This window comes from Hemiscyllium ocellatum, chromosome 5 (genome assembly GCF_020745735.1).
Source record: "Hemiscyllium ocellatum isolate sHemOce1 chromosome 5, sHemOce1.pat.X.cur, whole genome shotgun sequence".
Lineage (NCBI taxonomy): Eukaryota > Metazoa > Chordata > Chondrichthyes > Orectolobiformes > Hemiscylliidae > Hemiscyllium > Hemiscyllium ocellatum.
Window position 1 is genome coordinate 87,625,187 of NC_083405.1, and position 26,594 is coordinate 87,651,780.

The window sequence follows — 26,594 nt, forward strand, 5'->3', positions numbered from 1 at the left end:
TGCAGGAGTAGGCCATTCTGCCCTTCGAGCCTGCACCACCATTCAATATGATAGTGGCTGATCATCCTTAATCAGTATCCTGTTCCTGTCTTATCTCCATAACCCTTGATTCCGCTATCTTTGAGAGCTCTATCCAACTCTTTCTTAAATGAATCCAGGGACTGGGCCTCCACTGCCCTCTGGGCAGAGCATTCCACACAGCCACCACTCTCTGGGTGAAGAAGTTTCTCCTCATCTGTCCTAAATGGTCTACCTCGTATTTTTAAGCTGTGTCCTCTGGTTTGGCACTCACCCATCAGCGGGAACATGTTTCCTGCCTCCAGAGTGTCCAATCCTTTAATAATCTTATATGTCTCAATCAGATCCCCTCTCAGTCTTCTAAACTCAAGGGTAAACAAGCCCAGTCGCTCCAGTCTTTCAGTGTAAGGTAATCTGGCCATTCCAGGAATTGACCTCGTGAACCTACGCTGCACTCCCTCAATAGCCAGAATGTCTTTCATCAAATTTGGAGACCAGAACTGCACACAGTACTTCAGGTGTGGTCTCACCAGGGCCCTGTACAGCTGCAGAAGAATCTCTTTGCTTCTATACTCAATTCCTCTTGTTATGAAGGCCAGCACACTATTAGCTTTCTTCACTACCTGCTGTACCTGCATGCTTACTTTCATTGACTGGTGTACAAGAACACCCAGATCTCTCTGTACTGCCCCTTTACCTAAATTGATTCCATTTAGGTAGTAATCTGCCTTCCTGTTCTTGCCACCAAAGTGGGTAACCATACATTTATCCACATTAAACTGCATCTGCCATGCATCTGACCACTCAGCTAACTTGTCCAGGTCACCCTGTAATCTCCTAACATCCTCATCACATTTCACCCTGCCACCCAGCTTAGTATCATCAGCAAATTTGCTAATGTTATTACTAATACCATCTTCTATATCATTCACATAAATTGTAAAAAGCTGTGGTCCCAGTACTGATCCCTGCGGTACCCCACTGGTCACTGCCTGCCATTCCAAAATGGAGCCATTTATCACTACTCTTTATTTCCTATCAGCCAACCAACGTTCCATCCAAGTTAGTACTTTGCCCCCAATACCATGCGCCCTAATTTGCTCACTAACCTCCTATGTAGGAGTTTATCAAAAGCTTTCTGAAAGACCAGGTATACTGCATCTACTGGATCTCCCTTGTCCATCTTCAGAGTTACATCCTCAAACAATTCCAGAAGATTAGTCAAGCATGATTTCCCCTTCATAAATCCATGCTGACTTTGACCTATCCTGTTACTACTATCCAGATGTGTTGTAATTTCAACCTTTATAATTGACTCCAGCATCTTTCCCACCACTGAGGTCAGACTAACTGGTCTATAATTTCCTGCTTTCTCTCTCCCACCTTTCTTAAAAAGTGGTATAACATTAGCCACCCTTCAATCCGCAGGAACTGATCCCGAATATATCGAACTCTGGAAAATAATCACCAACGCATCCACGATTTCTAGAGCCACTTCCTTCAGTACCCTGGGATGTAGACCATCAGGCCCTGGGGACTTATCAACCTTCAGACCTAACAGTCTCTCCAACATCAATTCCTGGCAAATATAAATTCCCTTCAGTTCAGGTCCTTCAGCCACTGTTACCTCAGGCAGGTAGGGCAAGTTATGGGGACAGTGCTGAGCTGGAAGTTTGGAACTGGGATGAGGTGGGGGAATGGGCAATGAGGAAACTAGTGAAGTCCATATTGATGCCCTGGGGTTGAAGTGTTCCGAGGTGGATGATGAGGCGTTCTTCCTCCAGGCATTGGGTGGTGAGGGAGCAGCGGTGAAGGATGCCCAGGACCTCCATGTCCTCGGCTGAATGGGAAGAGGAGTTGAAATGTTGGGCCCCAGGGTGGTGTAGTTGATTGGTGCGGGCATTCCAGTGATGTTCCCTAAAGCGCTCTGCTAAGAGGCGTCCAGTCTCCCCAATGTAGAGGAGACCGCATTGGGAGCAACGGATACAATAAATGATATTGGTGGACGTGCAGGTAAAACTTTGATGGACATGGAAGGCTCCTTTGGGGCGTTGGATGGAGGTGAGGGAGGTGGTGTGGGCGCAAGTTTTGCAATTCCTGCGGTGGCTGGGGAATGTGCCAGGATGGGAGCTAATTAATAATCTTGTTGTGATAGGTCCTTCAGGAAAAAGTGGCTATAATATGATTAAATTCTTTACTGTGATGGAAATTGAAGTAGTCTAATGTGAAACTAGGGTTCCTAAAGCTAAACAAAGGAAACCATGAAAATATGACGAAAGAGTTAGCTATGATAGACTGAGTATCTTTATTAAAAATAATGACAGTAGAGGAGGTGCAAGGTAATATTAAAGGAATTATTTAAGCTTTTTTTTCTTGCTCTCATCTGGATGGTGAAAATATCATTTAAAGGGGAAAACCAACATCAGAGAGTGGTTGGAAAATGGACTCTGGTGAGGTTTTGCCATAAATAATGTATCAATTAATGTTTGATGGTTAATAGCTAGGTTTAATTTAAACTTTAGAGTTGCTGAACTGACTAATCATTAGTTATCTGAAGAAGGGCTCATCCCCGAAACGTTGATTCTCCTGCTCCTTGGATGCTGCCTGACCTGTTGCGCTTTTCCAGCAACACATTTTCAGCAATCATTAGTTATCACCTACTGTATTCTGTTTTTGAGTTGAAATAGGTGCAATGTGAAAACATGTTCTACCTACAATATTAATAGTGTGGTAATGTACATAGCTTTCAGAAAATGAAAGTACGCTGTTCTGCAAGCCCAAGTGATGATACTAAATTGGTTATCAGCTTTGCAGACTTGATATTATCCAATAAATGTTGTCCATTTAGAATACTATACCGTAAAATATATATTGAGTCTGTTCTGCTGTTAATGAGATCATGGCTGATCTGATAATCCTCAGCTTCATTTTCCTGTCTTACCTCCATCACCCATGAGTCCCTTACTGGTTTAGAAACTATCTCAGAATTGGATATACCAAACGACCCAGATTCTACAGTAAAGAATTCCATGGACTCACTACTCTCAGTGAGAAGAATGTCCTTTCATCTGTGATTTAAGTGGATGACCCCTTATCCTGAGACTATCCCTTCTGGTTCCAGACTCTCCCAAAAGGGGAAACAAATTTTCCACATCTGCTAACTGCAGAACTATATATAATTGTTAGATGGGTATCACCATACCTTGTTTGTTGTGAACAGCCAAAGGGGCATTCTGTTTGATACAATCTGACAGTCTTTTGTGTATATGGTCTACATAACTGACATTGCAGTGACACTGAAATTCATATTGCTCATTTGTGTGATAGGCTGAACATCTTTTTGGCTTAACAGCAACATCCTGTTAGTGGCAAATACCACTTGTGTTGTGTCAGTGTGGAACATCAAGTTTCACCTGTTGCTCAAATTTTGGAGATACCTTAACCTTGTAGGCTAATATGAGGAGGGGTGAACACTTTTTGGAATAAAAAGTGACTGCCTTGAGCAGAATGGAACCTTGTAAGGAAATTCTTCTGTGCAACTGAAAGTTCAAGTATAGCAAACATATTACTTGCTTGTTGGAAATATGAGAAGTAGTGATTGTGTCATTGTATCAAATGGATTCTTATGGATTCCAACAAAGGTGCTTGCAAGAGGTTGGCATCTTGTGAATTTCATTCAGCACCACCTATTTGGACATACATGGTGTTTTGAAAATTGAACTCAATTATGTAAGTTGCTCAGTTTATAAGTTTAATGAATACTAACTCACAGGGTGATGGTACTGGGTCCAGAATGTTATGACACAGTCCCGCAATGCACATGTCTATGGCTTTCTTGAGAGTTATATTGATGATGTCAAATGAGCATGTGGAAATTGTTTTGCTATTAACTTGCAAATCCTGTATGGTTTTTACAAATATGAAGGAAGCCATCATAATATCAGTGGCAAGCTTGCTTAAACTGGTGGCACTTCATATCAAACAACATATCCTCTCGGCTGTCGTGAACTGTTCACAACAAGCAAGGTACTGATCGTGCACAATAAGCTCACAGTTGCAAAACACACAATACAGAGTTCGACAGTCTCTGCAACTCAGCAATACAGTAGCAACTTTGTACAAGGCAGTAAATTGGTTATTCATAACTGTAAAGTATAGATTAATGAGAATAATGCTCAGAATAAACAATACTAATTGCACTGGAGATGCAAAGCTTTTAGTATTATATAAAATTGTAGTAGAGTAATCATTCAGAGACTGTTTGACTGTGTTGTGCATTTTGCAAGCATGAGTTGTTGGGCACGATCAGTACCATTCACCAGGTTGGGGACTTGTTTAAACAGTGTGTTCAATGCCAGAAGTATAACAGGCTGATTAAAAAAGTTACATGACATTACTTTCAGGCATTAAACCTTGAAATGCCTTGTAGAAGAATTGAGGCTAAAAACATTCTCCACTTAAGCAAAGAGCAGATAAATCTTTAAATCTGAGTAATAGAGAGTGAGAGAGAGCTGGTCCATGCGATTGAATAGCAAGGAGCTAATACATAGCTGATGCACAAAAGTTATCTCCTAAAGTATAAACATGTTCTTTTTTTTAAACTTAAAACATTTTCGTGTTTATTCTAAAACAGGTTTTTATTTGGACTGGCATGTAACTGAGTCACTACTCATATAGCCAGAGAACATGGAATGAATAACAAATGCGACATAATCGCTAAATAAAAGAAAGAACTGTGGATGCTGTATAAATCGGAAACAAAAACAGAAATTGCTGGGAAAGCTCAGCAGGTCTGGCAGCATTTATGAAGAGAAATCAGAATTAATGTTTCAGGTCCAGTGGCCCTTTTGAGAAAGGTCACCGGACCTGAAACATTCATTCGGCTTTTATTTGGTATTTAACTCACTGGGACCTCTCTTCTAGGTATGTCCACCTTAAAGAAGTTCTGCTCCTTCCTCTGACACAGTTTTGAGGAAGGGTCACTGGACCCGAAATGTGACATTTACGTTTGTTTGCTATAGAAGATCTTCAACAATTGTAAAACTGTCTAATAATTATCTGGTTAACTGTTTCCAGATACATTATAAACAGTAATGGAATAGAAAAATGTGATTTTTCTTGAAAATGAAACCTCGGATCAAAACTATAGACAAGTTAGTGCCCAACCGTAAGTATGTATTTTTAATACTGAATCAGAGGTTTTCTTTTGTGTGATTTTATGATATTGTTCTGTAAAGAAAGTGCAATCTTATTTTTCAGGAAGCCAATAAATATTTTAAAAACTTGTAATCCTGAAATGGGCACTAATATTATATTTCATATCATATCTAGTCATTGTTTATTCCATGGTCATTTACCAAAAAAGAATTCTCAGTATTCCTTGTAGGGGTACGAGCAGAATAAAATGAAGATATTGAAGCTACACACTTCAGCTATGCTGCTCGTATTTTCATGCTTTCACTAGCTGCAATTCATTTTTTTTGAAGACCGTTATTTGGTGGGACGTTTTCGTACATTTTGTACAACACAAAAAGACAAAACATGAAAGTTTAACATGTCCAACTAGTGCCATCAATTGTTCCATAAACAATAAGATCTAGGACCAGTGCTAAACCATTTCACTGGTTGCGTTTACTCCTCCATTCAATGACATCATGGCTGATCTGATGACATTTGACTCCACTTTCCTGCCTTTTCCCTATAACTCCTGAGTTCCTGATGATTAGAAATTTGTTTATCTCAAATTTGAATGTACAACATCTAAAACAAACCAGCATCTGTGGAAAAGAATTGCTTATGTTCACTATCTTTTGAGAAAGAAAATTCATCCTTGTCTGTATCCTAACTGGGCAACCTCTTACTCTGACATCATACCTTCTGATCCTAAACTTTTTTTTTGCTTTTGTCTTACAGACTGGGGTTCTTTCCTTAGAGCTTTCAATAATTTGACAACAGCAGCTTTCACAGCCACACGCTTTCTACCTAAAAAAAAATCTAAACCAGTTAAATCTTCACTTTTTCTTTGTTTCAGCATTCGCTTTGTTTGACTGGCATGGCACCAGCCTTCTTTTGATTACCCCTGCATAAGGCATTTAGTGAATGTTGAGACAAGGTAACAAATTATGACGTTGGAGAATCGACTTCAATGTCTTCAGATCAGCATTTTGACTACCTTTTGTCTCTGACATTTTTGTTTTTGAGTGAATATATGTTGTTTTGGACCCACAACACATGTCCACAGAAAAAAAATTAGAATAATTCCATACTTTGCTTTACCGAAATCCTAGTTTCTCTATCTTAATCATTTTTAACTTTTTGCATGTGCTCAACTAACCTGTATTTCTCAATCATCTTTTTAAATAGCCAACTCACAAAAGAATAAGAATAAGCTATTCAATCCCTTAAGTCTGCTGTAGTCAATTAGATTATAGTTGATTATACCTCAAATCTTTTTTCCATTCCAAAAAAAACTCCAGAAAGCTTTAATTGTCATGTCACTTGTATCATTTTGAAGAAAGTCACAGATTTCAGTTATTCTTTTATTAAGGTGAGCTTCCTAATTTCATTCTGGTTGGTGTAGCTCTAATTTTGTTGTTTATAACCCCACCTGAGGAAAGAGATTATACCCTTTTAAAATACTTCCGTAGTGAAAACATCTGAATCAGGCCACCTCTCCTCATCTACTTCTGGCTCTCTCTCTCTTGTTTACTTGTTTGCAGCCTTTGACATGGTTATCTACACTATCTTTTTGATATGCTGTCCACTGTTGTCGGTTGGGTAGACTGTTGTCATTTAGTTCCATTCTAATTTATCTAATGTAGCCAGAGAATTACTTGAAATTGCTTTCCTTCCAGGTTCTGCATCTCTGGTACACCTCAGTGGTAGATCCTTGGTACTCTCCTGTTTCTCATCTGCATGCTGCACCTCTGTTATCATTTGAGGGATACTGTTAGTTTTCACATGTATGCTGACAACATCTAGTTCTATTTCACCATGATATCTCTTGACCCCTCTACTATCACTAGATTATTGGTCTGTCTATCATACATCCAACACTAAACAAGTAGGAGTTTCCACAAACAAAATATTGGGAAACTGAAGTTATTGCTTTTGATTGCTTTTATTCTTCTAACACTGAACTCCATCCTCATTTTGACCCCAGTTTGAGATCAAGCCAGATCGTTCACATTTGATCCAGATCTCTCATTTGTGCCATTGCTAAGACTGTCTATTTCCACCTTTTGAAACTTCTTCCTGCCTCTGCTCAAAACCAACATTCATGCCTTTATTACCTTTTAGATTCAATTTTTTCAAAGCACTTCTGGCTGGTCTCCCACATCCTAACTTCCATAAACTTGAGACATCCAAAACTTTACTGTCTGTGTCTTAGCTTATAAATCATATTTCCCTCTTGCTCCTGTGTTTGCTGATTTACAGTGAATCTGGTCAAAAACAGTTTGATTTGAAAATACTCAGCATTGTTTTCAAATTCCTCCTTAGTCTTGTTCCTCCCTTTCTGTGTTATGTCCTCCACTCCAAAGCCTTCAGATTTCTGATTTTTTAAATTCCAATTTCTATGGAATAATCTCCTAACAGTTCTCTGCCTGTCTACCTTGCTTTTCCCAGTCAAGGTGGTCTTTAAAACCTGCCTCCTGCACCAAGTCTTTTGGTCATCTCATCTAATATCTCCTTCTGCGGCTCAGTGTTATATTTTGTTTTATACTGCACTTTTGAAGTGATTTGGTATGTTTCATTATGTTAAAGGTGATAAATAGATATAACGTTTTGTTAACTGAAGTGAACTTCCTCATTTTTATTCCAGCACTCCTAAGGTAAAGATCAACAGTCCATAGTCTTTTTTGATTACTGTTTATTTCTGTCTGCTATCATGCAAATAGAATTTTATTCTTTTCCATCTTGTTTTCAAGTTATAATTTTCAACACACCAATTCCTTAATCAGAGAACAGTCAAGTGCACAGTTCCTGAGCCTTTATAAGTTGTACTTCGAGCAATGGGTTATGAAAGGTTTCCATATAAAATCTTTGATCATGAGTTAGATGCCTTGATTTAGTTGACACCATGTATCATCATGGCATCAATCAACATTATGTTACATTTCAATTTCAATTATCATTAAAGCCCTTAATTTTCTTGTGAAAATGTTTAATTGTAGAATTTTCATTATAGGATTAACAGTACATGGAAAATCTGGAAGAATTAAAGGAACGCTGAAGACATCACAACGAGCAGCTAATAAAGTGGCAGATATCAAATTAAAGCCGTTTACAGGGAAAGTGTTTTACCTTGATTTGCCTTCAAATAAAAATACTCAAAATTTAGAGAGGGATCTACAGGATCTGGGAGGGGTATGTTCACATTACAAAAATTACTACTAATTTTATTATCTAAACTGGAAAAACTTGATTTCCCAGTTTGCAGTGTACATTATTAACTAACCCTTAATGTTTTGTATGTAATAGTATTAGTAATTCAGCAATTAATCAGCTTAGTTTTGATGAGTCCTTGATTGGTGATTAGTATGTTATGGTATTTACGTAGCTCAACTGGCTGCTTGAATTTGTCTTTTAATAGTAATACTCTAAAGACATGATAGTTAACTTCCCAATGCTAGTCAGATATTTGTTCGGCCTTGGATGCAATACAGCAGACGGCTGAGTTTATGATCGACATTTCAGCTGTGTTTTTAAATCTTTGATCTAGTTATTCTAACACAGTAGTGCCTCAATTTATGAACTTAATCCGTTCTGGGACCCGGTTCGCAAACCGAAAAGAACAGTAGCGCCTTGACAAACGAATGACCCCGTGCATGAACAAATCGGCTTACGAACGGGATTGTATGTAAAATTTTGCTTCAACGTACGTACAAAATTCAAGGTACGAATGCAAAAAGCCAGTGTGCGACCACGTGGTTTCATTGAGCTGAATGAGATCACGCGGGGCCCGAGTGCTTTTGTGTTCAACAACCGCGTAGCAAAGAACAATGAAACCATGTGGTCGCACACTGGCTTTTTGCATTCATGTAAAAAGTGAGGTCTGCAGATGCTGGAGATCAGAGCTGAAAATGTGTTGCAGGTTAAAGCGCAGCAGGTCAGGCAGCATCCAGGGATCAGGAAATTCGACGTTTCGGGCAAAAGCCCTTGATTCCTGATGAAGGGCTTTTGCCCGAAACGTCGAATTTCCTGTTCCTTGGATGCTGCCTGACCTGCTGCGCTTTAACCAGCAACACATTTTCAGCTTTTTGCGTTCATACCTTGAATTTCGTACGTACGTTGAAGCAAAATTTTATATACAATGCTGTTCGTAAACTGATTTGTTCATGAACGAGGTCGTTCGTATGTTGAGGCGCTACTGTTCTTCAAAGGCTTTAATTTATTCAGCTGTGCAGTCTTTGCTGAAATAATTGCACAGTGAGGTCTTAAATTATGAATATTTGGCTGAGCTCCAAACCATAACAGACTCTGCAGGGGCTGTTGTTACAGATACTGAGGAGAGATTAGCAGTTTTGTTTAGTTTGGCAGTTCTATGAGCTCTTAAGGGGATAAGAATATTTTTCAAGTGGACTTTGAATGATTTTCTTATTATAAGGCTCATTAGTTTTCTCGATAGTGAATGTATTAGGGTTGGGGGAGAGGTGGTAAGGAGGAGGAGAGAGGTTAGGGGGATTGTGCAGGCTAAGATGCTTGAATTTACAGAATTGTGCTGACATCCAGCAATTTGAAGCAGACCTTCAAACCTGCATGCTTCTGTATCTGCCTGTCTCAAGCCAACTTGCGAAGTGGCTGCCTCAACTCCAAACTGCTGCCTTTACCTCACTGTAGAAAGAGTGTGGTGGGTATGACTGATAGAGGCAAAAGCAAGATGCTAAGAAATCTCCTAGCTTACAATCTTTTTCCTTGGGAGAACACTCAATTCAGACTTTAAGGGTAGCATTCATACCAAAAAATAAACTTGTAAGTTGAAAAACATGAATGGCTTTCTTATGGTCAGATAATTTCTGATCTGATAGATGTAATGGAGGGCTGGCTGTTGCCTGTTTGTAGTAGAAGAAATTAACACTCTGCTGATTTCACTGCTGACCAAAAATTAATTGCCACTATGATAATTTACCAGTTTCAAATGAATACTTCACTATTATACTTTTCATGTCATTTCAGCGTTAAAATTGCAGTTTCTGATTTTATTCTGTCCAAGGTGTACTATCTGCTACCTTTGCCGTAATACGTGGAATTCTCTCCATAACCCTTTATCTCTTTACCTTCCTTTAAAATGATCTTTAAAAATAATCTTTTAGTAAGGTTTTTGGCTCAGTTGTGTTATCTACTTCAATGGCTTGGTGTTTGTTTATGATCATTCCTTACAAGTGCCTTGGGGAATTTTATGTCAAACGTGCTACATAAATGTAAGTTGCTCTTGTCAAAAATTAGATCATAAGACATAAGAGCAGAAATTAGGCCATCAGCCCATCGAGTCTGCTCTGCTATTCAGTCATGGCTGATAAGTTTCTCAACCCCATTTTCCCGCTTTTTCCCTGTACCTTGATCCCCTTCACAATCAAGAACCTATCCATCTCTGCCTTATATATTCAATGACATGGCATCCACAGCCTTCTGTGGCAATGAATTCTGTAGTCACCACTCTCAGGCTCAAGAGGTTTCTCCTTATCTCCGTTCTGAAGGGCCTTCCCTTTACTGTAAGGTTGTGCCTTCAAGTTCTAGTCTCTCTTGCCAATGGAACCATCTTCTCAACGTCTGCACTGTCCAGGCTGTTCAGTACTTTCTAAGTTTCAATTAGATTCCCCCCTCATCTTTGTAAACTCCATTGAGTATAGACCCAGAGTCCTCGAACATTCCTCACATGTTAAGCCTTTCATTCTTGGGAACATTCTCATGAACCGCCTCAGGACCAATCACAGGGTCAGAACATCCTTCCTGAGGTATGAGTCCCAAAATTGTTCACAAAACTCTAAATGTGATCTGACCAGTGTTTTATAAAACATCAGAAGTACATCCCTGATTTTATATTCTAGTCCTCTCAAAATAAATGCCAACATTGTATTTGCCTTCCTATCTACTGACTCAACCTGCAAGTTTACGTTAAGAGAATCCTGGACTAGAACTCCTAAGTCTTTTTGCACTTAAAGATTTATGAAATTTTTTCCCCGTTTAGAAAATAGTCTCTGCCTGTCGTCTTCCTCCCAAAGTGCACGAGCTCTCACTTTCACACATTGCATTCCATCTTTCGTTTCTCTGCCTACTCTCCTAACCTGAACCTTCCTGAAGAAGGGCTTGTGCCCGAAATGTTGATTCTCCTCCTCGAATGCTGCCTGGCCGGCTATGTTTTTCCAGCATCACATTTTTCAACTCTGGTCTCCAGCATCTGCAGTCCTCACTTTCTCCTACTCTCCTAACCTGTCTGAATCCTTCTGCAGTTTCATGCCTCTTCAATATTGCCCATCCACCTATCTTTGGATCATCTGCAAACTTAGCCAGAATGTCCTCAGTTCTTTCATCTAGATCATTATTGTATAAAGTTAAAAATTGTGGTCCTAACATTGACCCTTACGGAATACCACTAATCACTGGCTGCCGTCCTGAGAAGGATTGTTTTATTCCCACTCTCTGCTTTCTGCCAGGCAGCCAATCTTTTCTCCATGCTAGTACTTTGCCTCTAACATCATGGGCCCTTATCATACTCAGCAGCCTCCTGTGCAGTACCCTGTCAAAGGCTTTCTGGAAGTCCAGGTAAATAATACCCATTGGCTGTCCTTTGTCTAACCTGTTTGTTACTACCTCAAAGAATTCTAACAGATCTGTCAGGCATGACCTCCCCTTGATGACACCATGCTGACTTTCCTCTATTTTATCATGCAGCTCCAAGTATTCAGAAATCTTATCCTTCATATTGGACTCCTGAAATCTTACTAACAACTGAGGTCAGGCTAATCGGCGTGTAATTTCCAGTCTTTTGCCTTGCTCCCTTTCTAAACAGGTGCGATTACTTTAGCAATTTTTCTGTCCTCTGGGACCCTTCCAACTCTAGTGATTCCTGAAAGATAACCACTAGCGCCTCCACCATCTCTTCAGCTATCTCCTCTAGAACTCTGGGGTGTAGTCCATCTGATGATTTATCCATCTACAGACCTTTCAGTTTTTCTCGTACCTTCTCCTTGGTGATGGCCACCATACTCACCTCTTGCTCCCAACTCTCTTAAAGTTTTGATATATTACTCATATCTTCCACCGTGAAAACTGACACAAAGTACAGAGGAACCTCGATTACCCGAACAACACGTGCAGTGAGTATTTTGTTCGGATAATCAAATGTCGGATAACATAATTTAGCCAAGTATTGGGACCTTGCGATCTTGTTTGGATAATATGAAATTCAAATATTAAATGCCGGATAATTGAGGTTCCTCTGTATTTGTTCAGTTCCTCCAACATTTCTTTGTTTCCCATTGCTATTTTCCAGTGTCCTTTTTCGCTGCCCAATGTCAACACTTGCCTCTCTTTTGCCTTTTATATATCTAAAGAAGCTCTTACAGTCTTCCTTTATATTACTGGTTAACTTAGATTCATATTTAATCTTCTCCCTCCTTATTTCTTGTTTTAGTTCAGAATTACTTCAGAAGCAGGTGCTCATTCTGCAATGATTTAGTGAGCTGCAAATTGGAATGCCATCAGCACATTTCTTAAAAACTCTAATCAGGTTTTCTCTTCTGTTTTTTTAAAATACAGACAATTGAAAAATTTCTCAGCAAAGATATTAATTACATTATTTCTAGTCGAAATGAGGCCAAGTTTGTCCAGGCTGCTGGGAAAAACTCTCCCATACCAAGCCCAGACTCTGTTCAAAACACTGGGAACACATCTCCCCATCTGAGCAGTCGGAAAGAAAGCCATGAAGGAAGCCCGCATCGAACTTTTGAAATGGTATGTTTCAGGGGGTGTGCCTAACAAAATTCTGCTAAAATTTACTAAACTTGAGAATGGAAACTCAAGAGTGTCCTGAGAACTTGTTAATTTGAGCATTTTAGAGCACTAATATATAGAATGTAATTCAATTTAATTTTATTTGTGGTTAATCAGTTAATGAATATCCTCATCTTTGAACAGTAACATAACGTTCTGACTTCTTCAAGTTTTGATGTTTATGTTCCAATTCATCGAAAGGGAGAACAATTCAAAACTTGGCCATGATTTTGCTGTGACTATGAATGAGTGGTACCATCATTCATTTAATTTTTAAGTGCCCGTAGACTTCATCTTGTATTGGAACATATCGTAATTTGCAATTCATATCAATCATTATTGTAATCTTTCTTTAATCAATTGTGTTGAAAAGTTCTTAATGAGGACACAGGATTTGAAATAAAAAGTATAAATTAGAATAGTTAATTTAGCACTGAATGATACACAGAAAGTGAAATAGAAACAGAGAGAAACTTGGAATTAAGAAAGGGAATGAGGGGGTGAAGAAGTTACATTTATTATTTATACAATCTTGAATGACAAAATTAAGGAATGATGCACCACATTTGTAACAGTTAATTTAACCTGGGGAGGATATTTGACACTAATTGGGACTTTATTTTTACATTTCAAGAGCAACCTACTTGAGAACCTTGTTTAGAACTTTATTAATAACCTTTCATGTATTTTAATTGTATCCCCTAAAGCAATATTAAAGTACAACTTCTGGATTAGTGTGGCAAGCCAGATAACAATGTACTGATTTCTACATTTTATCAAGCATTTGTGGTTTGCAGTGGTGATCGTCCCATGTACTTTTTTTTAAAATAACATTGATCGCTATTTTGAGAGAAGAATCCAGGCAAATATATTTTCAAAATAATACCACTCTTTAGATGGAAATGATTAATGAGACTGAACTGTGAAGTTCTTTATTCTAAAGTCAATATTCTAATCTTCTCTCTGCATTAGTTAGCACTAATTGTGAGGATATACATCTGTTCCATGCAATACTATTGTAAACAACAAGCGTGTAATTTTTTCTGGCCTTAGAACTGCTGTGGCAAAAAAAATACAAATTGTGTTGCCTTTATACAATCTTTGAAATTTGCTGCGTATTTGTATATCCCAAAACGCTTATCTCACTGCTCTTGATCACATCGTGATTATCTGATGTTTGCTCCTTTATTTCTTCTGTTTTATCTTTCCCTGCCCCACCTGATGTAAATTACATCGGGACATTATCTGGATCAATGAAATTTCATATTCACAAGTTGTTTCTGTTTTGATGCGGAAGTGTTGTTGAATTTGACAATGTGTTGAAGCTAAATTAGTCTAAATTTAAACAACAAACTAAATTAATGAATTTTAAAACCATTTGAAGCTTATGATTCAGTGAGAAATATCATCAAAAATGCAAAATCTGCTTCCAAAGTTGTTGATTCAATAATTTTCAATTGACAGATAAGCAGAGGAAAAAGTTTTGTCAAGAAGGTTATCCAGGAACAGGTAAGTTATTAATCAAGAAAACAAGTTGAAAAGAAACAAGCTCCTTTATTCTGTTTTAATGCCAGAAGTGATCTATTTTGAAATTAAATGGTAAAACAAGTAGTGAGCGCTGATTTCTTTTTTTCTGTCACTGAGTATTTGAATTTGCACAATATATATTGTCTGCCTCCAAGTGTGTTCACATTTAGCTTGCTCCCAGTCATACATGTGCTAGAATTAGCCAATCAAAAGTTATGAGAGCCAGCTGGGGAGGGTCTAACTGGGCATACTGTTAAGTTCGAATAGTATTGCATGAATTTTAGTACATAGAAAGTAATTAACCTCCTATATGAACCTGCTGCAAGCTAATGAAGATGTGTTTATCTCTGCGACCTTGATGGATTAAAGTTAGTTACACATGAAGGAAAGCAAAAAGAACTGTTGAATTAATTTTAAAATATTTTTAAAAAAGGTTTTTGCATGTTTTGAATAAACATATGCTCCTAAAACTAAGTAGTTTCCCCACCCCCCCTCCCGCCTTACAGATCTAGCATAGATACAGGGAAGAGAAGCTGCTGTGTCTGTAGGACAAGAAAAAAAGGGGCTGTATGTATGGTGGGATGAGAGGTAATGGTTGTGAAGTGTGTGTTGGGGGAGGTAGTGTGAGAAACCTCACTATCCTTCAGGGAATATGGAGAGTCTGAATGTTATTATATTGCTTTTTTTCTGTATTTAGGGATCTGTTAATTTTCAACAATTCTTTTTTTAAAAATATATATTTAAGATGTGAGTTTCACTGGCAAAGTAGTAATTGTTCCCCATCTCCAGTTTCCCATGAGAATGTAGTGATGACTTAAAATGGGAGGTCACATTAGTAAATAATTTGTGATTCTAGGCTTTGCCTTCACTTCACATAATCAGCAAGTCATGTCCTGTTGTAAGCATGGATTTCGTCCAGGTATTGCATGTATTAAATTTTAATTGAATACTGTAATACTAAGATCACTGGGGACTTGATATAAATGGATTAGTCCACAGTCTTAATGGCAAAAGAAGGTGTAACAAAGGGAAATGTTTCTCTCCACTTGTGTCTAACAATTCCACCCATCTCAAGTGCCCTAGATGTATTCATATTTCACACGTCATTAAAAAATTACATGATTCCTTGATTTAGACATTCAGACCCATCTGTTTTGAACAATCTTGTTCTTGTCCATACTAAGTCATTACACCAACTATCGTTCTTCTCCCCCTTCCCCCCCATCCGCCAACGCCGTTCTGTACTCTCTCCCTTCTTTCCCCTCACTGCCCACATACTTCTTTCTTTGTTTTGTTATGAACTGGACCGAGCCTCCTTAAAATATATTAAGAAACATTTAGGGTCTAGATTATCTTCTTATTTTAAAGGCAAGTTCAGGCGTTGCACTTGGGGTACAATTTGGTCAAATTACCAGCCTGTAGTCATACACTATCATTAAAATGCAACAAAACAAAGAAGAAATTAGAATAATTTAATTCTGTTGGAAAACTTAACAGAATACTAGATTATTTAACTACTAAACTGAAACTGTTACAATGTAGTATCAATCCACAAACACACCTTTGGCAAAGGCAAATTTAGTAAAATAGATTGTCTCGTGTAATTCTATAGTACAGGAGGAAAAACATCAAGAGAAAACAGAGAGACACATAGAGTTGCATAACACAGAAACAGACCCTTTGGTCCACTTCATCCATACTAATCAGATATCCTAATTTAATGTAGTTCATTTGCCAGCATTTGGCATGTACCTCCTTATACTCTTCTCTTTTGTGTAGCTATCTGGATGCCTTTTAAATGTTGTAATTAAAGCAGCCTTCACCACTTCCTCTGGCAGATGTAGCAGGGAGAAATTCCAAACGCTGGTTCTATACCCCGGCAACTGCTCCTGAAAGCAAAAACGAAAAATTCTGATTCAGTAGTAGTTGACCTCACCCATTAAGGTTGCTTCTATTGTTCCAACTTTTTTTTTGAAAACCCAACTGTTTACTTTGTTGGCTTTGGAGCTGACTACCCATCACCTCTGTAAAAAACCTTTCTTCATTTCTTAAAAAAAGGGATAAAATACATGTCTTAAAACCATAATATCAACACAGCTGCCATTGTGAAGTGTGGGAGAACTGTGCAACAAATAATTAAGATCAAAACAAAAATTACTTATAGTCAATGTAAATATTGATTTTGTAAACAGTATCTAGTCATTTCATTGTATGTATTTGAGATGAATTCTGATGTTTGTTTAGAGATAGCTTTTGTCTGAGGAGTGATTCCAATTTATACTGAAAAGGTGTTGCAATTGAACATATCTAGTAAATATTTGAGACATTGTTTCAACAATATGTTGTATCTTATTTAATAAATATTCATAAATGTTTTTAGTATTTATTTTTATTGTACCATTTTATGAAATATTTGTGATAGATGTTTACACTTTTTGCTGCTTCCAAATCCATATCCTTCCTTCCTTCTGCCCCTCAATACAGGAATTTGTTCCTGGAAACAACATCCTCTCGAATGCTCTCGCTTGGGGAGTGCGAATACTATATGTAGATGGTATCCTTTCATTACATTTTGTTCTGCAGTGGTTGATATGTAAATTCAATGTGAGATTATCGCTATATAAATGAGAACTGCTTGGATAGAAGATTACTGGTGACTTTATCCCAACCAGCAAGATTTTTAAATGTTCAACTCAATTATTCATTAAGAATTCAAAATTCTAATACCATAATATTTTTGATGATAAGTGTCGTGTATGGATTGTAAAGGTTTGAATGAAATGTATGATAGGTGCATTTCCAAACTAATTCTTGGCATAGTTGTGTTTCTGAATGCCTATCCTCCTCTAATTCTTCCTTTAAAAAATTAGCAAATGATTTCACTGTGACCATCAGGTTGGCTCCTTCTGATATTCGTACAAACTAAACTTCTGTTATCTTCGTTCACTACAAAATGAATTACATGAAGTGTGCTATGTGGGCATATATAGTAATTCTGTTGCACCGTATCAGTTTTCTGACCAGAGTTCATGAAATTAAAAATGCATTTGATGAAACCTGATGTTATAACAGAGGCCTAAATCATGCAATCTTTCCATAGTTACATTCCAATTTTTCTGTTTGAGTTTATTTTTGATTTATGAGACCTTAACATTAATTTTAGATGTGAAAACTTACATTTCAAGAAAGAAGGAGTCGTTTGTAACCACAAACTCTGTTGCGACAATCAATGGGGTAAGAAGGCAACAATACTTTGCACGCTTGGATGGTTAGCCTTGGTTAGAGCATTTTGTGGTAAAGTTTTAGATTTCTAGTGTATACAATATTTTGTTTTTATTAGAAGATTTTCTGTTTTGTTTTCTCACTTAATAATGGTGTTAAAGGCAAGAAAAGATTATGACAAAGTAATGAGTGTGTTAAGGTTGCAGTGTCAAACAGAAAATGCAATTTCAGGCATCTCCACTTTGTTTACACCTGAATATATTTACTAGTGAACTTAGAGATTGAAAGGACTGCTTCCAGCTGTTTTTTCACTGATGACTGAATCCAGAATTCAATTGCCAAGTCTTAGTATCACAAGTTTGAGAACTTGAAGTTTGAAATGCATGTTCGTTTTTAATTTTGCAACCAGTATAACAGGCAAGCCATGTTCATCCAAATATTTTGGATATGGATAATAAATGAATTGCTTCTTTGTTTTGCTTTGAAGAGCAAAATTTATCGAATGTTTTGTTTTTGTTTAGGCCAAGTCTAATCGAACTACCCAATCTAATAGTCATAGAACAAAAGGTACGTATTTTACTCTAAAGACTTCTTGCATAGGCCAGATGCATAATTCTTTATCAGGATGGAAGTAGAAATGGGTGGTGAGTATTATTGAAGAAGCAGTTTAATACAAAATTGTAAGGACTGAAAAGATTGTACACCACTCACTAAGGCTCTTTTGCCAGCAAATACCAAATCTGTGACTTTACCACCTAGAAGGATGAGGACAGCAGGTACAAGGGAATGCTACCATGTTCACATTTCCCTTCAAGACACACACTGTCCTGACTTGGAACTATATTGCTTTTCCTTCACTGAAACTGTTCCGAATAGTATTGTGGATATACGTGTGCTACATTGACCAACTGTAGCTGTACAAGAAGGTGGCTCATCACCACCTCAAAGCAGTTTGAGATGGACAGAAAATGCTCCCCCAGTCAGTGATGTGCACATCTATGAAAAGAATCAGTTGTTTTAGAAAACAGGAAGGAAATGTTGGAATGTTCAGTTCAAAAAGACCGATATTGTGGAAGCATTTGAAAATTGCTAAGAGACTTGAGGACATTAGGGTATGAGTAAAATTTTCCTGAGGGGAAAAAATGGAAAAACTTCCAGCTAAGGACTTAATGAATGTGAAAAAAAAAAGAGGCACAAGGTACTCACTAAATCCCACTTGCCATCTCCAGTACCTCTTCCCTTCCCCATAACAGCAGGCATTTCCAATTAGTGCATCCTGTGAACAATCTTGCTTGGTAACCTTGACATAAATACTATATTTTTTAAAAAGAAAGAAACAAACTTAAAATAAATTCAATTCATTCATAGTTTTCGCAGAATAATGAATAAAGTATGAAATACAATCTCAAAATGCCTTGTAATGAGAACTATTTTTACCATATTCAGTGTCTGTTAGTCAGTGGCATTCCATTGTATACAACTCCTTTCTATGATGTATTACACCCTCCAACTCTGAGCAGTGCTTTTGGAGAACTAGTCAAGAATTGAAAGCTGACATCTACTACCTTCTCAACATTATATTGGCAATACATCTGTACAGCACATATTTCTGTCACCAGTTCAGTGGCTGTGATTATGAATAAACTATACTACTTTGCTACTATTCATCTCTCTGCTGTTTTCTTCTCAATTAATTTAGGTTGTTCCTCTTTAATTTTGTTGAACTCTGTTTGTTACCAGATGGTATACTGACTTATCCTTGTTCTCCTTTCACTTTAAATCCTACATGACATTGTCCATTATAGCCAATTGTTCCTGTCAGTTACTTATTCGACTTAATTTCCCAAAACTAACTGCCAATCAGTGTAATCCCTGTAATAAAAACATACTAATTTGGGAATCTGATCAGTATATGATCTGAAGGACATTTCGTGACATTTATTATTTCTGCCACACATTGACTTGGTATTAAAAAAAGGTCACCCATGATTGGATGGTATGCCATTTTTCTGAAAGCAGTTTCTTATCTGATTTATCAGAAGCACCATACCAGAATGTCCACTAGTATTTTTAGGCAGTTTGATTATCTGGTAATTGAGTATCCCATTTTGCATGGATATTAATATGCTAATTCCTTTTTAATTTCATTGTATATAGATTTCTTAACATGTGGAAACTGTCAATTTAAACTGATGTTTGAGACAATTGCTTACACATTCGGGAGAAAGTGTTAGAAAACTTTTTTTCATAAACAAAGTTCAGAAATAATATAGAGAAAACATGATATCAAAGTAAATAGAGATCATTCATTTTGCTTATCAAGTCTCAAATTTTGAATACTTTGAGGATAATGTTTTGTGGATTTGTATTGTATATCTAAAATGTTTTTTAATTTAAAAAGCAGGAAAATTGAGGAAACCTTTTATCAAAGTCGAAGCAATGAACCGGTAAGCTAATTGTATCACAATTAAAGTATGTTCCTGATTCAGACACTCTTCTCAATATCAGATTGACATCGTATTAATAGTTTGAAACGTGTTTCAGTTTAGTGAAACAATTTACTGAGTGAATTTAATACTCGAGAATTTCTGTTTGTAAATTCTAATAAATAGTTCATGTAATAACAGTAAACAATGCTACGATAGCCATATAAGATAAAAAATTAATAACATCTTTTAAGTAAAATTTTTTGTTTCCTGTAACCACTGTGAGTGTAAATCAAAAATGCTGGTCATGGATGTTAATATCACAACAACAAAATTTGCAGAGGTGAAAGATATATGCATTAACATTTGCGGTGATGCTTTTGAATACCTTTGAAAGGAAGAACTGATGGTTGTAGACAATAGAGTTAAGCGATGTTTGGGGGAAAGAAAATAAGTTAGCTGCATTCCTGCTAAAATACTTTGACTGATGGCACGATTATCTATCAAGTTAAAGACCAACTTTCTGCCATTAAGAGACAAAAATACCCTTGGACTCTTTTCTGACAGATACACAAAGCAAAGGAGAAAAAGGTTAGTGAGACCAATGTTTGGAAATTCATTCTAGATAGCGTTAAAATCACAGCACCACGTTCTACTCTAACAGGCTTATTGGGAATCATTGGCTTTCGAAATGCTGCTTCGTCAGGTAGTTCATCAGGCATAACCATCTGATGAAGCAGTGCTTTGAAAACTGTTGATTCCAAATAAACCTGTTGGATTATAACCTGGTGATGTGTGATTTTTAACCTTGTCCACTCCAGTCCAACATCGGCCCCTCCGAATCATTCTAGATAGCAGTCTCTACTGTTTCCTTAAGCTTGATGGCTTAAGCAGCAATCCGTTGAAATTTTCAGTGCTAATGCAATGAAAGAACTCTTCATTCTAGCAATATCTCGTGGGAACTTCAGCAACACATCCTCTTGGCTAAAGAAGCATAAATCTAGAGAATACAAATAAACAGTTTTAAACTGGAATATCTCCTCAACAGAGAGTAAGAAATATAAAGTGAATGCGATTTGCACTCTTAGAATTGTTTAGAATGTTTGTTTGGCATCCCAATTCAGTTAATTCCTGACTGAGACTGAAGTTTTAAGATAGCAAGACTTGTTACTATCTAATAATTTATTTTGCATTGAATTTCAGGTTCCTTTCTTTGATTCTTCTGGATGTTCATTTTGTTTATGCCATTTGTACTGAATATTGGTGAATGCACATTTTTATGAAGAATATTGGGGATTTGGCTTGTGATACATTTTGATTAGTATGGTGTTGGATAACTTGAATTTTACTGCATATGAAATATACTTGGAAGAAACATTCCCGATATCACTGAATCTAAAACCATTGACCTTGATTTTCATGGGTGTCGGAGGAATGTGAAGTCTGCACACCTGACCTGTAATAAACAATATGCAAATGCAGGTCCTCCAAATCTTAAAAATATTTATCATTATCCAAATCTTATCATTTGGATAAAACCTCGTGGAAATTTGGATGCAACTGGGTACCCATGGGAACAGTCCTGTATTTAGCGGTTGTAAAGATTGTTTTGAAATTGGGGAGAGGCTTGGAGTTTCTTTTATGTTAAAAGGTTTGGGAGAATAGCAGCACCTGGATGCCGCTAAGGGCTGGTTGGAAGCACTCCCTACATCTCCATGTAGTGCAAATAGAGAAGCACTTTAAACTGACATGACATCCTGAAGTGTTTTACAGGCAATGAAGTACAGTTGCTGTTGTAATTTGGAAATTCTGGCAGCAAATTTGTGCACAGCAAACTCCCAGAAAAAAACAATGTGATAATGACCATATAATCTGTTTTAGTGATTTTGATTTAAGGTTAAATATTGTTCAGAACACCAAGAATCATTCCCCCACTCTTTGAAATATTGTCACAGGATCTTCATGTTCAACTGAAGGGGCAGTTAGTTTAATATCTTATCAGAAAGGTGATACCTATGACAGTGATGTGTTCCTTAGTGCTGTTTAGAATTTTCTTAGGAATTGGAGTTGTCTGTAACCTTCTGGCACAGGTAGGAATACTACCTATTGACCCCCTGCTCGTATTTGAAATATAAAGTTTTAAAACATTGCATGCACTATTCTTTCTGGTCAGCTGCTCTGCTGAACCATGTAGAACTTTGAGCACAATTTTTTAAATGTTAAGGTTTTTTCCAGAGATTAGTCCAAGACTTGAGTTGCCATTGACAATCTTCTGGTGACAGAGAATGTCATGGGTTGGAAGGTTTAAAACCATTCTGGTAATAATCCTGAAGACTTGTGCTCCAGAACTTGCTGAGCCCCTTGTTGAGCTGATCCAATACAACTGCAACACTAGCATCTGTCTGGCAATGTGGAAAATATGTCCTGTGCCCAAAAAGTGGGATAAATCCAACCTGGCCAATTACTGGTCCACCAGTCTGCACTCAGTCGTTAGTATAGTGAAGAAAGGTATCATCATCACCATGATAGCAAAAAGCACTGACACTTACTTTGGAATCTGCCAGGGCCACTCAACTCCTGACCTCATTACAGCCTTTGTTCAAGCACGGACAAAAGAGCTGAACGCTTGAGGGGCGGTGAATATGATATGAAGGCTGCATTTGATCAGTGTGTGGCATTAATGACCCTTACCAAAACTAGAGCCAATAGAATCAGGGAAAACTGCTGATGCAGTCATACCTAACACAAATAGATATGGTTGTAGTAGTCTGAGGTCAGGCATCTCAACTCCAGGATGTCACTGCAGGAGTTCCCAGGGTGGTGCTTTAGACCCAACCATAATCAAATGGTTCATCATTGACCTTTGTGTCATTGTATAGTCAGAGGTGGGGATATTTGACAACTGCTTAATGTTCAACACCAGTCACAACACCTCAGATACTGAAGTAGTCCATGTCCAAATTCAGCAAGAGATGGACAATATTCAGGCTTGGGTTTAGAAGTGGCAAGTAATATTCATGGCACACAAAGTGCCAAGCATTGACCATCTCTAACAAAAGAGAATCTAACCAGAGCTCTAAATTATAAATCTAATCATAAATTTAAGTACCCATTATTTTCCCTTACACTTTCTCTGCTCTGTGGAGGTTGAAACAGAGGCAAGTAAATTAGGTCTGATCAATGGTCTTTGGACAGTCTGCGCTCTATTTGCTTTTTGTGTAAAAAAAAGGATTTTAAAAGTCTTTGATCTACCATCAGCTGCTAAAGGTTAAGATAGTAAATGTATCAATTTCTTAAATATTTGAAATTTCTGTTTTATTCAGCCATTACAGACCATTGTATGTACAATTAGATTACTACCCAGAGATCAACTACCTTGGTTCAAACCCCTGGAGTCCTTTTGATATGGACAAGAAAAGCAAGACCAATGATAAGCAGAATAAAGGGAAGGCTAGGTAATTCACCTTGTTATTTTCAGTTAATTGAAAAACACAGTAACAATAACATTTTAGCTTGTTTATTAACATGTAATCAAAAATGTTTGTTGTTATGATTTTGTTTTAGTTTGCTACCTTTGCATCAGTAATCTACTGCTTATGTGTGTTTGAATTAGGAGAATCCAGTTAATAGTGAACCCGGAAGTAAGAAAAAACATTTTTTAAGCTTAATGATATTTACATGTCACGAATTGGAAACATGGATGAAAAAATATTCCCTCTGTTGCTTAGGCTGTAAACCATAACATAGTTTTTATTGAATATTGAATAAATAACTAAATATTATACAAGCCCAATAATTGGCTTACAGTTATTGCCGATTTAACTGAACTGGAATTTGGAAAACAAAAATTATTCTTCTGCCCTGACCCTGGTGATTTGTCGCTTTCTGACCTCCCTATTTTGTCAGCTTTAGAATAACTGGTTGGTGAGCTGAATGAAGTGCGCAAAGTAGGCAAGCAATATTGTCATTGGCCTAAATGTGATTTTGTTTCACAGCAGTGCAGTTGACTGTTGGCTTAGGAATACCCCAGCAAACCATGCAATTAAGGGCAGTCAAGGATGTGCAACAAAGCTAGCATTGCCAGTGAAACCCACATCCATTTTTTTAAAATTGTTTTACACTAAAGATGAGGTTGTGATAAGTGCCTTTATTAATAAGTGCATGATATTATATGAAATATGAGCAGAAACAGGCAATTCAGCATTTAAGTCTAGCTCTGTACTTCAATGAGATTGATATTCTGGGGAAGGTGCAACATAACCTAGTTTTTCTTCAGTTTTTGAAAGTAAGCATGCAGGTGCAGCAGGCAGTGAAGACGACAAATGGTATGTAGGCATTCATAGTGAGAGAGTTCATGTATGGGAGTAGGGATGGCTTCCCCTAATTGTATAAGGGTGATGGTGAGACCAGACTTTGAGTACTGCTTACAGTTTTAGTCTCCTTATCTGTGGAAGGATGTTCTGGCTATGGGAGAGAGTATAACAAACATTTACCAGACTGATAATGCAATGACAGCTGATATATGAAGGTAGACTGGAGTTGAGAAGAATCAGGGGGCTATCTCATAGAGTAAAAGTGAGGACTGCAGATGCTGGGGATCAGAGCTTAAAAATGTGTTGCTGGAAAAGCGCAGCAGGTCAGGCAGTTTCAAAGGAGAAGGAGAATCGACGTATTGAAGGAGAAGTTGTTAAGAGTGAGGACCAGTTCAGTCAGTCGAAGGAGGGTGTCAGTGGAAGAGTACTGGTTGGTTCGGCGGGAAAGGAAGAAGCGGAATGCTTTGAGGCCTTTGTGATGGGGGATGGAGGTGTATAGGGACTGGGTGTCCATGGTGAAGATAAGGCGTTGGGGTCGGGGAAGCGAAAATCATGGAGGAGGTGGAGGGCGTGGGTGGAGTCCCGAATGTAGGTGGGGAGTTCTTGGACTCCCAGACCATCTATAACCTCATCACCTCAAGGGATCACCCATCCACCGTCTCCAACCTCATAGTCCCACAACCCCGCACCGCCCGTTTCTACCTCCTGCACAAAATCCACAAACCTGACTGCCCCAGCCGACCCATTGTCTCAGCCTGCTCCTGCCCCACCGAACTCATTTCTGCAGACCTTGACTCGGTCCCGTCCCCCTTAGTCCAAGAACTCCCAACCTACGTTCGGGACACCACCCACGCCCTCCACCTCCTCCATGATTTTCGCTTCCCCGGCCCCCAATGCCTTATCTTCACCATGGACATCCAGTCCCTGTACACCTCCATCCCCCATCACGAAGGCCTCAAAGCCCTCCGCTTCTTCCTTTCCCGCCGAACCAACCAGTACCCTTCCACTGACACCCTCCTTCGACTGACTGAACTGGTCCTCACTCTTAACAACTTCTCTTTCCAATCCTCCCACTTCCTCTAAATCAAAGGAGTAGCCATAGACCCTAGCTATGCCTGCCTCTTCGTTGGATATGTGGAACAGTCCATCTTCCGCAGCTACACTGGCACCACTCCCCACCTTTTCCTCCGCTATATTGATGACTGTATTGGCGCTACCTCGTGCTCCCATGAGCAGGTCGAACAGTTCATCCACTTTACTAACACCTTCCACTCCGAACTCAAATTTACCTGGACCATCTCAGACTCCTCCCTCCCCTTCCTAGACCTTTCCATCTCTATCTTGGACGACCGACTCAACACGGACATATACTATAAACCGACTGACTCCCACAGCTACCTAGATTACACCCCTTCCCACCCTGCCCCCTGTAAAAACGCCATCTCATATTCCCAATTCCTTCGCCTTCGCCACATCTGCTCCCAGGAGGACCAATTCCAATACCGAACAACCCAGATAGCCTCCTTCTTTAAAGACTGTGATTGACGATGCTCTCCACCGCATCTCCTCCACTTCCCGCTCCTCCGCCCTTTAGCCTCGCCACCAGGACAGAACTCCACTAGTCCTCATCTACCACACCACCAACCTCCAGATACATCGGATCATCCTTCGTCATTTCTGCCACCTCCAAAAGGATCCCACCACCAAGGATGTATTTCCCTCCCCACCCTTATCTGCGATCCGGAAAGACCACTCCCCCCCGCGACTCCCTTGTCAGATCCACACCCCCCACCAACCCAACCTCCACTCCCGGCACCTTACCCTGCAACCGCAAAAAATGCAAAACTTGTGCCCACACCTCCCCTCTCACTTTCCTCCAAGGCCCCAAGGGATCCTTCAATATCATTCAGAAATTCACCTGCACCTCCGCACACATCATTTACTGCATCTGCTGCACCCGATGTGGCCTCCTATACATTGGGGAGACAGGCTGCCTACTTGCGGACCGTTTCAGAGAATACCTCTAGGACACCCGCACCAATAAACCCAACCGCCCCGTGGCTCAACACTTTATAATTCCCCCTCCCACTCCGCC

At 38.5% G+C, this 26,594-nt stretch overlaps 1 protein-coding gene across 4 annotated transcripts in view; it reads left to right on the top strand.

The window, feature by feature from the left end:
- Nucleotides 1-26,594, top strand: part of LOC132815775 (protein DBF4 homolog A-like) — a 50,457-nt gene that overhangs the window by 9,571 nt on the left and 14,292 nt on the right. For 3 of the 4 annotated variants that reach the window (XM_060824962.1, XM_060824961.1, XM_060824963.1), the window contains exons 2-10: nt 5,095-5,185; nt 8,207-8,385; nt 12,778-12,972; nt 14,476-14,520; nt 17,023-17,092; nt 17,702-17,772; nt 18,282-18,327; nt 20,162-20,207; nt 23,510-23,641. In XM_060824962.1, coding sequence (XP_060680945.1) covers nt 5,143-5,185; nt 8,207-8,385; nt 12,778-12,972; nt 14,476-14,520; nt 17,023-17,092; nt 17,702-17,772; nt 18,282-18,327; nt 20,162-20,207; nt 23,510-23,641 — 827 coding nt within the window. In that variant the 5' untranslated portion in view covers nt 5,095-5,142. The remainder of the gene's footprint in view (nt 1-5,094; nt 5,186-8,206; nt 8,386-12,777; nt 12,973-14,475; nt 14,521-17,022; nt 17,093-17,701; nt 17,773-18,281; nt 18,328-20,161; nt 20,208-23,509; nt 23,642-26,594) is intronic. The other variant, XM_060824964.1, reaches the window with a different exon arrangement.